Source organism: Strix uralensis, chromosome 4 (genome assembly GCF_047716275.1).
Source record: "Strix uralensis isolate ZFMK-TIS-50842 chromosome 4, bStrUra1, whole genome shotgun sequence".
Lineage (NCBI taxonomy): Eukaryota > Metazoa > Chordata > Aves > Strigiformes > Strigidae > Strix > Strix uralensis.
The window spans coordinates 49438742-49451551 of record NC_133975.1 but is presented as its reverse complement, the minus strand read 5'-3'; the positions used below and the strand labels follow the sequence as shown (position 1 = coordinate 49451551).

General features: G+C 50.5%; 1 protein-coding gene across 5 annotated transcripts in view; it reads left to right on the top strand.

The window, feature by feature from the left end:
- Positions 1 to 7624: 7624 nt before the first annotated feature.
- Positions 7625 to 12810, top strand: part of TMEM131L (transmembrane 131 like) — an 83525-nt gene continuing 78339 nt past the window's right edge. For 4 of the 5 annotated variants that reach the window (XM_074866635.1, XM_074866633.1, XM_074866634.1 and 1 more), the window contains exons 1-2: positions 7625 to 7787; positions 8179 to 8249. In XM_074866635.1, the coding sequence (XP_074722736.1) occupies positions 7664 to 7787; positions 8179 to 8249 (195 nt within the window). In that variant the 5' untranslated portion in view covers positions 7625 to 7663. Of the gene's footprint in view, positions 7788 to 8178; positions 8250 to 12178; positions 12281 to 12810 lie in introns of those variants that run through there. The other variant, XM_074866636.1, reaches the window with a different exon arrangement.

The window sequence follows — 12810 nt, the reverse complement described above, 5'->3', positions numbered from 1 at the left end:
GTGGAACTGGGACCCTGGAGAGGACTTCAGTACCCTGGATCTGCAGGAATCATGAGATATTCAACTCTTGCCTAGGATTTTACTGCTCTGTGCAATACAGGCACTCAGAAAGGACTGTTGCTGATGCTGTGGGTTGAGCTCGGATCCCATCATCCTTCACATTTCCATATCAGATGAGCCTGCCACCCACCCCACTGTTCTCTACACAGCCTAGGTGCAAGGCAGTGCCTCTCCTCGTCCACCATTAAAACCCACCCTGACATCAGTAAAATCAAATGCCAATGCCTTGCAGTCGTCAGGGCAGCTCTGTAATAGCGGTCCTTGTTCTCAGGGACAGATTTATTTTTTCCCTTGTAATACTCTGGCTTCTGTTTTCCCTAAAGGATTAGCTGGGGAAGGGCACTCAGCAAGAAACTGGTGGCTGCAGCCATGCAAGTTGCCTGGAAATAGGCAAGCCACAAAGACAGGTCATGCCGAGACGATGCCACCTCACAGCAGCTTTCGCACTGCAGGCAGCGAGCCCTGCCCAGCTGGGAAGCCTGACCCACACTTGCATCGCGATGCCCTGGCCCCGAGCTGGGCAGCAGCCAGCCCCCCCAGCTGCTCTGAGGGTGTAAAAAAAGAGGTGGCCTTAAGGCTGTGGCATGAAAAATCCCTGGTACTTCACAAACTGTGCACATTACATTGTTTTTCTAGGTTACCTAAATTCCCCCCTCAGTTTCAGATGGAAGTGAAACTCTTACTTGCTGTCAAAACTGGGGGGGATAATTTTGCACGGCAACATCTTTTCCTCAGATGGGTTATTCAATCAAGTAACTGCAACTTGCAGGTTTCCAATTGCTCCCCTAACCGCCCTCTGGCCTGTACCACAAAAGAAATAAACACATTCAACTTATTTTTCTTAGAGGAGAACATCTGTGACCCATTAACGTTGGATCCTGGGCTGCAAAGCCAGCTTTGGAGCCAGGCCTGAAGCACAGCTTGGGCAAATCGGTCATTCACTTCTCTGGGAGTTTGGCATTACTGTTCTCTAATATTTTATCAGTATGTTTATTTTTGTTATAGTAGCACTTCAGGGCTTCAAAAAAGAGCTACATCAATATTTTAGTGTGTTTAAGTAAGCTTTTAACAGTAGCATTTCCAATTTGGATGTATTTTGAAGTCTTTCTTATTTCTGTGCTGTGTTTTTTCAATGTCATCAGTGCATCTTCTTCCGTCAAATGCATCTGCACACACGTGGAACTGCTGCATCCTTGACAGCTAAGCTTTTTTCTGACAGACTGCCCTACTAAACTGATTCTGGTTGCTTTACACCTTTACCAGATTTTAACCCTTTGGGCTAAAATTTCCCATGCCCATTATCTGCCTCCAACTGGTTTATTTTCCTTATTTTTAGTTGCAGTGAAAAACAGCCTTGCTGGACTGAGGTTAAGTAAAACTACATTTTACCCCTATTAAAACCTTCTACAGCTATTGAAGTTGAAAATTAAACCACATGGTAACTCCGCTGTGGCTCATGCTGTCTCCTTTTCCGCTTCATCGAGCTTTGCCTGCAGCTGCGCCCCGATGAAATACCGTGGTCTTACAAACAAGATGCAGCCCACGAGACACAATGCGGCTCTCCAAGCGCTGCCTTGGCACCGGAGTGCACCCAGCTTTTATTGAGAGTATTTGTCATGCTGTGAAACCCTGTTTTACTGTTCTATTTCTAAACCCACTCAGGCCCGATGGCTTTTCACAAAGCTGGTCTTTATTACACCTGTTTGCGACAGACCGTGCTTTCAATCTGCTTATGGGCATCATGTAGCTGACTTGATCCATAAAGTGCTGTTTCACATGGATCATTCCTATTTTTGCATGGGTTTCCCTCTCCTCGTCATTCTTGCTGGTGGCTGAGGCGGCCGAGAAGCTCCTGCCTGTGGCTAAGCACTGGGGGTTTCACCGGGGAAGTCCTACGAGGCAGGAGCGGGGCCTTAGTGCCACTGCAGCCTGAGGATGAGGGTGACCTCCATAGCCTGAGTGAGGTGCATGGGTAGGGTGGATGCTTATTTTTGGGACTCAAAAGGATGTTTTCCTCTCGCCTTGAGATGTTACAGGCACAGTTTATCACTGTGGTTATACAAATAAAATACCCTTGCCTAGAAATGGTGACAGGTTGTACATTTAAAAATGAGTGCCTTTTGGGAAATCACAGCTTCACTGATGCTTCTTTTGCAGCTATTTCCCTCAGCACATAGATAGTGTAGTTCTGCATTAAATGCTGCCTTTTGCTCAGTCCAGGGGTGTGCAAACCGCTTACACCAGTGAGATGCTGCAGGATGGAGGAGTCACAGAAGCCGGACATCTCCTCGTGGCATGGCTGCTGCATTGCCACTTGTTTTTATTGTGTGCACTCCGGGTGTTGTTTTCTTATATTCGTAACAGCTTAGAAATGCACATAACAATGGTTTAGAAATCATTCCAGAGCGAGAGAATAAATATGCATGGGTACAAATCTCAAGGGCAGGAAAAAATTAAGGATGCTTTTCTTCCCTTCGGTACAGGCGTGACCTTCAGTGATAGAAACTCAACACCCCCCCCCCCCCCCCCATTTTCTACTCCCCCCTCTCTTTTGCCTAGGTACCGCAGAGCTCTCAGAGCAGCGTGTCATGTTTTCTACATGATGCCATCACTTCAAACCGTGCAGTGAACTCATGGGTTTAGGGAGTCCAGCGTCATTGTCTCTGAAGCTTTCAAAGCTTCGCTTTAGTTTTAAATGCCTCTTTAAGCACAGACAATGCTCCGATAGGCTTGCTGAAACTAAATGAAGCTTATAAAGCTTTGAACGCTATTGTAACATGGTGGGTCCCGCAGGAGACTGCAAAATCCTGCTGTGTGCAAGGATCCACCATGCTTTCAAGTGGATGCACTGTATGTGCTAAAAAATGTAGGCAGAGCAGGGCAAGGAAAGGACAGAGTGTGTCAGCATATTTTTTGAATTACCTAGCATTTGATTGATACCACAACAGTAACATTGCTTTCTAAAATAAAAATAATTTACTATCCTTTCTTCTTTAGTAAACAGAGAAGTTTGGGACTGATAAATAGATATTTACACTGTTTTCTTACTTGAGATTTCAAAGCCAGTGGCTCTTTTTGAATAGATCTCCTAACCATAAAAAGTTTGGGTTTTTTTCTCAGTGTTTCATAAGCTGCACTGTTAAAATAACTTAAGTTGTCCTACATTCATCAAGTCTTCTAGATGATCATATAGATGCTTGTTTTAGTGTGCAGATTTTTCCGATGAAAAATGCATGAGACGGGGAGAAATGAAAAAAGTAGGCCAGGTAAGCACCCTATTTTTCTGGCTCTGTTTAATCACAGCCTAGAAAGTCAAAGCGAGCTGGCAAAAATTCTGCTTAGAAACAAGAGCGCAATGTTTGTCATCTGTGGTAATGAGTACGGTGTCATTAACAGCTTATTGGGGCAGTGCCGTGCTGCCTGTTTGCTTTCCCCTCTTCAAACAGGCAGTGGGCCGCTGACCCAGATTGGGCATGTAAAACGAGAGCAATTTCTTCCCAACAAGCCCCAACAGTGACAAGTGGTCATTAATTGTAAAAATTCTGCCAGTGTGAGGTTTTAGAAACAATTTGTACTTCTTTAATTACACTGCCAGGGCAGGCTTTGTCCCAGGCACTCTTATCAGTCTGAATTTGTCTTTAAAAGAATTAGGTTCAGCCCAGCAAGGGCTGCACTCACCGGCTTTGCAAAAAATCTTTGCTGGGGATGCGAGGGGGGGAGGCGCACGACGGTAATTGTCGCCAGGAGGAAGAGAGAATCTCTTGTTCCCATATTGTTTTATTATTCTAATGATGCGGAGGCACCCTGACGGAGATCGTGGCCCTGCTCCGCTGGTAGTTACACAAACACTGCGGTGGTAGGAGAGTCTCTGCTCCCAGAAAGCTGGCTGGCTAAGCAAGCTAGCTGGGCAAACACCAGGGAGAAAAGGGAGGGCTGCTTATCTTCAGTTGTCACACAGGGAACTGAGCACAGAAATTTATGGCTGTGCCCTGCCAGGTCCTCTTTTTCTATTTTTTTTTTTCCTCCCTGTGCACTCACCCGTGAGCTGATCTTTGGGAAGCACGTAGCCCTGTGGCAGGAGTCAGTGGGACTTGGCTTTCCTTGGGTGGGATTGAGCCCGCACTGATTTGTCAGGTCACCCAGCGGCAGGTGTTTGGGGAAATGCTGCCCCTTTGATGAAGAATGAGCTAGCTGGATGAGGAGATGGCCCGAGTAAAGGTGCTATCCCCCCTCAGTCTCTCTTTGGGATTTGTAGCCTTATCAGGGGGGACTGGCCACTGCTGCACTTGCCGATAGGGCCAGCCCCAGGCGTGTGGGGCGGGCCTGGGGTTGTACAGCCACAGGGCTGATAAAGCGGAGCCCAGCCCAGCAGGAAGGGAGGCTGCCTGAGAGGGTGAGGAGAGGCCCCGGGCTCCACCAGAGACTGCCACAGACCTCAGGACAGGCATATTTCAGCCCACACCAACGGGGCTTATCACTGCCGATTTCCTGGCTGGGGATGGCAAGGTGAAGATAATACTCCAGAGCGGGCTGACCACTTCCCTGGGCCTTTTTTTTTTTTTTTAAATATATCACCTTCAGCGCATACTGTCTGTCAAACTGTACCTAATGGAAACCCCTAAATGGATGATCCGTATGCTTATGTTGAGCATTAACTGCATATGGTGCAATATGTGACTGCAAATAAAATGACTGCATACTTTGACTAGAAAGACTTCTGTTGGACTCAGTTCCCCCAGAAATTAGTTTTGCCTAGTGTTTCTGTACAGTGTAATGTCTTTTTTGAACGGCAGGTAGCCTTCCTTGCTGGAAGTAATGGGGATTTGTAATGGCATTTAGGGCTGGATTAATTGCTGTGTGCTTTACGATTTGCAGAAGTTTACAGCAGTATCTCCAGACTGCTGTAGGTAAAACTCAGCTCCTTTTCCTTGTAGTTCAAGGGCGAGGGAAACAGTAAAAATAAATATTTCAGCAGTACATCCTACTACTGAAAAACAAGTCAAAGATCTTAAAGTATGCCAGCACAGGGATTTGTTTCACATGAATAGTAAATACATGTATAGCCTAAAAAAAAAATCTTCCCTACCTGGAAAACAGCATTGTCAATAGGTCTGTGAGCCTTGGAAGAGCACTAACACATTTGCAGGTAGCTGGTGGAGCTGCACCAGCCGGTCCACACCAGGTTCACATGGTGGGACCACCCCCTCCCAGTGCATCGCCCGACAAGTTCCTCATCCAAATGTTTTAGCAGTTGTTTGCTTTTCCAGGTTGAGTGGGGTGAATCTATTGACTCTGGATTAGTCACTAATTTTGGGGGAACAGAAGAGTACCATGGCGGCCTGTCAAAGAGGGCCAGCAGGGATATGCTGACAGTCTTTGTTTCCCCCCACTGCGCCCTGCACACCGAGTTCCTTCTCACCGACAGGTCCACAGCGAGGCTTGAGGAGCGAGGCTGCTCTAAATAAAACCGAGCTGTGGTGGCGAGAAGGCAGTGAATCTAGGTCGGATGCAGTTGGAAAGCTGGTGGCGGCGGCACCAATGTGTGCATAACCATGCAGTGAGGGATGCGGTGTTAGGGACGCCTAGGCAATGTGAGCAGCGAGTGGGGTCACACACTGGCTCGCTGCAGGCACTGCCACGGGCGAGGAGAAGCAGCGCAGCCCCCACAGACTGTGGGGGGAGACAAACCCTCCCTGGGGGAGCATGGGGCTGGCACCCACTGAGTGTGGCTGAGAAGAAGGGGTGGCAGAAACCAGTGGGGCAATGGGTGCTGCGAGACACAGGGGTCTTGGGTCCCCTCCTGCCCAACCAAGGCCAATAAAGGCAGATGTTTCAGCCTGGAAGAACCCAAATATCCATGCTCTTATGGTTGCAGAAGTCACTTAGAGCCTTACTTGGGAGGAAAAGCTCTCTCTAAAGCAGCTATCCAAGCACCTGTCCAAACATGGCTGCATGTTTGCTGGCAGAGAAACATTCAACCATTCCCATTTTAAAAGGTGCTGTTTCTGTGCAAGGCCCGGGGCGCTCTGGGGCAGAGGTGGAGGGGTGCCATGGCGTGCGCCCATATAGCCGGGGCAGCAATTCCTCTGCCTGCCTGTGGGGAAGCATGTGCAAGGCGATTAAAGATGCAGAGGGACAGGGTGGAAAACAAAAGGCCTGACAGGCAGAGAGCAGGAAAAAGGGGGAAAGAGGAGAAAGCGAGAGGAAGATGTGGGCAGGAGACAAGACTGCACCGTACATCAGCCGTTGTGCAATATTGGCGAACACAAAAGTCCTCTCCTTTAAGGAGTGGGTCAGCACTGCTTTTTCCGCGAGCAGAGACACATTGCCTGCACACAGACCCACCATCGCCTCCAGTCAAACCTGGATGGCCTCCAGGGGGGAAAAGCTTTTACAACCGCTAAGCAGAGAGGGCATCGTGTAGCTGTCCCGCTGCCGATGGGGACCGAGGTCTCAAACGGCCTCGTGTGTTGACTCAGTCCGGAGCTGAAAACGGGTTTTGTCATTTGTTTGGCTTTATTTACGAGCCTTTGGTGAGTAAGCACCATGTTTCCATTGTTTATGTGAGTTACTATGTGCGATCGGTAAGGAGAGAACCAGGCGCAATTTTGGGGTTGTGCAAACCTCGTTAGCGGAGCGTTTGCTTTCTTTTTTTTCTTCAAGGTTTGCAGAACTAGTTTAACAACTGTTTTTTCCTGTAATTTAAGTGTTTGAGGGTTTATTTTTTCGAGCAAAAGGGACAAGTGCTTTACAATATGATTAGAAGGGTGTGTGAGACGCCTGTTAAAACCACGTGACCAGCATACGCTACTGCTGGGCTCTGTTCTACACTTGTGTTCTATAAACGCCATGATTACCAGAGAGACCCATCAGGCACCAGAACAGTTACTTCAAACCAAACTGGATCAGAACAGCAGCCGTAATCCCCCAACATACAGCACTGCTAAGCAGTCAAGGAATACTAAGGCAAATAAACCCCACTGCCCCTTTACTTCCCGGACTGTACAGCCGCCGTTGGCTTTGGCAGCATCTTTGCTGAGAACATCTGCGCTAAGGGCACCAGATTGGGGCTGTTTCGGTTTTTTGCTCCTCTTCTCCCTCCCCTCACTCTTCCTCTCTGTGCTCTCCCCTCCCCCTTCGCGCTGCATCCTGGTTTTCTTCCTTCGCTCTTTCAATGCTGTTTTTTCCAAAAATGACAGAGGAGCACCGGGCCCGGCGCGCTGACATCCCGCACGGGCGTAAGGGAGGGAGGGGAGCTCCCGGTCCCGCCGCAAACCACGCGCCACCTGCACAACCGCGCTAATAAAACCGATTTCGCATCATTTTTCCGCAACGCCCCCCCCGCACCTCCTGCGTTTCCCTATTGCTTTGGCGGGGGGGGGGGGGGGGGGAGTTGGGTGGGGTATGGGGTGGGGGGGCGGGGGGGTCGCCCCCCGCCATGTGCTCGGCGCTGCCGGCAGCGGGCGGGGCGTGCCCGGGGGCGTGTCCGGGGCGCGCAGCCGCGCGTGGCGGCGGTGGGCGGTGCCGGCGGGTGGTGCGGTGCCGCCCCGCCCCGCCCCCGCCCCGCCCCGCCCAGCCGCAGCACGGCGCGGCGCGGCTCGGCATGGCGGGGCTGCGCTACCCGCAGCAGGGCGGCTACTGCCGCGCGGCCGCGGCCATGAACCTCCTGCTCGGCGTCTTCCACGTCCTCCTGCCCTGCTTTCGCCCCGGGGAGGCGCAGGGACAAGGTGAGGGCGCCGACGGCGCGGCTCGGCTCGGCTCGGCTGGGGTCGGGTCGGGGGAGGGAGCGGGGGTGCCGCCGCTGCTGCCCGCGCCGGGCGTGCGAGCGGGGCCGCCGCCCCCGCCGCCGTCCCTCGGACGGCTGCCGCGGTGGCAGCCCGGGGACACAAAGGGAGCCGGGACGTGGCTCGCATCGCCCCCCCCCCCTCCGCCCCGCGCCGTCCTGCGCCCCGCGGTGCCCGCCGCGACCCGGTGTCAGCCGGGCTGCCCGTCGGGGCGGGCCTGCCCCGGCGCGGGGAGCCCCGGGCCGCCGCCGCCCGCGGGCTCTGGCCTCCCGGCCCCGGCCCCTGCGAGTGCGACCGGCCCATCTGCGCTCTCTCTCTTTCTCTGCCCCCGCAGCCATCGAGCCCATCCCCGGCGTGGTGGAGCTGTGGCAGGCCGAGGAGGGGGAGCTCCTGCTGCCCGCCCAGGTGAGGGGGCGCCGGGGGGGGCGGTGGTTGCGGGCGGGGGGGCGAGGTCGGGCCGCGGCCCGGGGGGGGTCGGGTGCCATCACGGGGCCTTGAGGGGCCGCGGGGGGTGGATTTGGGTTCGGGTTCGGGGGGCGGGTGTGGGGCCGAGCCGGGCCGCGGTGGGGGCGGCCTCGCCCGCTGTCACGCCGCAGCCCCCTCCCCGCGGCTTCCCCCTCCCAGCGCCTCGCCGCTACCGGGGCTGCAACCAGCTATGGGATTTTTTGGCTTTATTTTTTTTCCTTTCTCCCCGCCCCCCCCCCCCCGGTTTATCTTTTTTTTTTTTTTTTTTTGTTGTTAATAGCGAGTGTAATTGTGCACGGTAAATACTGAATGTGTGTATAATGAATATGCATATATTTATATCTCAGACCTGCTCAGGTGAAGCCATTTTTTCCCCTCAAATGACACATCATTTCTGATGTTGTTCCTCTCGTCCTAGCGCACTTTTGTTTTGCTTAGCTGCTTTTCTTGAGCACTAACAAGATTTGTTAAATTCTGCATTGTCAAGAGGAGCCAGTACAGTAAAATGCATGGCCGGGCTGGTAAGCGAGGAGGGGAGCTGAAGGCAGTGGTCTGGAGTTCATGGCATTTGAGGCAGTCGTTTAACTTGCACTGACAGACTCTGCCATATGTTGAGCTGGGCCTTCCTAGACTTCAAGGCACCAGGCTCGTAAATGGGAAGAAGCAGACCTTAGGGACATCATCTTATGTGAGAGGGAAAAGAGGGTAATTTATTTCTCTTAAGCCATTATATCATTCCCTAGTGCTCAGCCATTGATACCCATTAACATAGGGAAAAATAGCAGAAGTGTTCTTTCTTCCCTCAGCTAGCTAACAATCGATGCGGCTTACCAGAGCCCAGCATTTTGTATTGTGGTATTGTGAAAATATTATCTATTGTATATACATAAAATTTTTTAAAAAATGAAGCTGTTCAGAATTTGCCTGGTGCAGGTCTGGTAGTAACTAAGGGATGGTGCAGAGTCTCTGCCCAGGGATGTTGTAAGGAACTTGGCCTTTTGCTTCTACCTTGAAGATGTGAAGATGCATTGGATGTAGAATCATGTAATGCAGTCGTTTGTAGTTGCTTCTCCTAGCAAAGCTGCAATTGAGTGATGATGACGTGATGTTTACTTCCTGAGGAGATTAGGTCCTCTTGGAAAACACTTTGTTCTTGAGCATCCTAGTAAAAATAAGCTGTAGCATGGCTAAAGGAAAACCAGGCACGAATGGCCCGTGAACTTGTCATGGTTGAGCATATGGTCTTGCGGAGTCCTTGCAGCAGGGAAAGGTGAAGCTGAGGCTGCTGCTACTCTGTCGCTTCGTAGATGCAGCATTAGGTATGCAGGAAAGAATACAGGTCTGGTTTCAGTTGCGACAGAGTGAGAAGTGAAAATCGTGATAGGCTCACTGAAATAAAAGGTGGACGTTAAAAGCCAGATGAACTCTGAGCACTAGCAGTGCATTGGCTGTTTTGGATGGCTTTCCCCTCTGAGCTTGGGGACCACAGCAGCATCTGACAAGTCAGTGACTGCTCAAGCTGAAGCAGAAGGTCCTGGGTTCCTCAAAAAGGTTTTAAGACCGGAGATTGGTTCCAGGCCCAGCCTTGGCACCTGAATTTCTGTTCCCTTGCGGGCTTGGGCTTCACCAAGCAGGTCTCGGGCTTGGGGCCTGTGGCCAGATTTGAAGCCGCCTTTCCCAGTTGTCAGTGGGGAGGAGGAAAGGACATCTCTCTCGGTCCCTGCGGATACAGCGAGGGACCCTTCCAGCACAGCTTCCATGGAGTGGTGGCACTGCTCTGCGATGGTCGGTCATGGCTCTTCTCTGAGCGCCCAAGGAGCTGAGGGTTACTCACCCTGCTGCGATTCCCTGCAGCGTGTGCAAGGTCCTGAAGGCAATTTGTCATCGTCGCCCTGCTTGGGTGACCATTCTGGGTTGGTGAGGGCCATCGGTGGAGGTGCCAGCATCAGCTCCAGAGATTTGGAAAACCACTTTATCTGCTAACATCTGACTGCCCTTTGTTAGAGGGATGCTTAAATTTGCGAGTGGTTTATTGCTTGTTGGTCTCCACGCTCCACTTAAAAAAAAAAAGGTCTGACTTACTCCTCATAGTGAGGTTGTCCATGTTGTCTTCCTTGCAAGAACAGACTTTCTCATGTAGACCCTCACAGAGGGTTGTTGCCCAGTGTTCGTGTACCACAGCAGTGGTGATGCGATGATGAGGATCTAGTAAGAGGAAGACCTTCCTTGCTTTTGAGTGGATAGTAAACATTGTTTGATAGGGAATATCCAAGGGTTGCTTCATTCACGTGTTTAAAGATAGGTCTCACGGAAGACTTTGGGAATGGGAAGTGACCTGGTTCCCCTGATCTGGTTCTTCCTGTTCCCTTTTGGAGGAGGGTGGGTGAGAATGCAGCCTGGGAGAGCAAGGACTTCACAGGCAGAAGTAAAAAATCAAGGAAAGGAACTGTGCATGCTCCCCTCCCAAAGCACCTCCCTTCCCGCCTGCGTATTGCAAGCTTTGAGCAGGGATATGGATTAGGCTGCCCTGTCTGCCCAGCCCTCTTGCCTGTTTCTGGCAGGTTACCAATGCTGTCTGATGGATGTTTTTCCCTTTCTGTTGTGGCTTTGCACTATTATGTTATTTTCCATGCATCATCAGCTGCCTGTGACAGAGCAGTTTTGAGCATTCCTTGCTGCCTGCAGGATTTGAAGATGAAAGTTGGACGGGTTGGTAGCCCATTCAGCCATCAGGTTGCCCACGCGTGCTTTTGTTCCAAGAGCATGTTCTGAATAAAGACATCGTGTGAAGAGGCGAGGGAGGGGAAACAGCATTTTAATATTTGTAGTTGCTTTCTAGGCCTTTCACAGCATCGCTTTGTCTACGTGAACTGCATGAATTTGCATGCTGGAGCGCAGCCGCCCAGGGCCCCCGCGCCTCCACCCCGGTTGGTCGTTCTACCTTCTGTTTCCTCTTGCTTCCCTTTCATTGTTTGTGCTTCTCTCGTGCCCCCTCCCAGCTTCCCCCTTACATGTATTTGTGCATTTTCTTTTCTTTTCTTTTTTTTTTTTGTTGCCCTCATGCTTGTAATCTTTTGATTTTTGGCTTCCTCTCTGAAGCCTGCAGAGCTGTTGGGGATGGCTTACCTACTGCTCTTGCACCGCAGCCGAGCCTGAAGGGTGCCCGGAGCATTGCAGTTGGTGAGGGTGTGCGTGGGCTTGTGCGCTGGCGATGAGGAGGAGCTGGCTGTATCTAGCATGCTGACAGTCTTCCACTGGTTTGCAGCTTCCTCCAGCATTTTAATGTTTCTTCCTGGGTTCCCTTTTTGCTTCTAAGACAGGCTGGGTTTCCCGGTCGGATGTGGTATCTGTATTCCCTTGTGCTCAGTTCCTCTTTCTTGCTGAAGGTGGTGTGAAGTGTGGGATAGCTGCAGAGCTCCTGCCTTGCTCTTGTCTTCCTCCTTGCCCTTGACATCCTTTTTATAGCAAATTTCCCTGGGGTGGGTGTCTGGATTTTTGTTTTTCTTCCCATCATTTGTCCTCAGTGTGGAAAAATGTAAAGTCTTGCCTGCCCTGATGGTTGGGAGATGCATGGAAAACCAGTGGGATTTTGACATGGAAAATCTCCAGTGCGAGAGGCTTGATTAGCGCAGTTGTGGTTTTTATGCAGACTCCTTATAATTTTGTGGTTTTGCTTGTTTGTTTGTAACTTGTTAATACTTACTTTACTAAAATGCTTGGGAGAAAAGCTTCTTTGTGTAGGCCTTGATGCCTAAGCCCTTCACCCTTAAAAGCTGAAAAAGCTCCAAATATAAACAGCCATGTTGGAGCACTTCAGTGCAAAGCTGAAAGGTGGTTAGTTATATTTTTTTTTTTTTTTTTCTGAAAAGGAGAGGAAAGAACCCAAGGAAAAGCACAATAAGGGTATTGGGCCTGCTATCTCCACAGCCATGAGTGTATGAAAGGAGAACCACAAATGCCATTTAAAAGAGGTATTGGAATGTCACAGTTGCGTGTTTTTGTCCACCAAACTGCTTTGGTGATTACTGCCAACATCTGAAGGCAGGGGCAGGCAGGCTCGGTACCTGCAGAGCAGGGCATTCAGTGCTTTTCTTTCAGCCCCTTGCGTTTTGAGGGAGGAACTATTCTGAAGTGAATTAATGAAGGTTACGTTGTAGGTCTTTTTATCACGATTGAAAATGACAGTAAGTTATCAAAGGCAACATATACCAAACTTTTTCATGGTGACAGTGCTGTGTCTGTCTGATGTGATGGCTTTTCTACTGTTCCTGTGTGTTGCGTAGGAGAGGAGCGAGATGTTTCATTAGAAGAACGCCTTGTGTGTGTTTCAGTTTGCTTGCAGATACCTAGGAGATTACAGTGACTGCTTATTTCAGTTTACTGTTACACTCTTTCAGGTGCTTGAATTTGGAGAAAGAGAAAAATACCACAATATTTATTGTATTGAAGTCTGTTATGGACACTGGGCAAATACAGAGTTGCTGCCTTGACTTTCACTTTA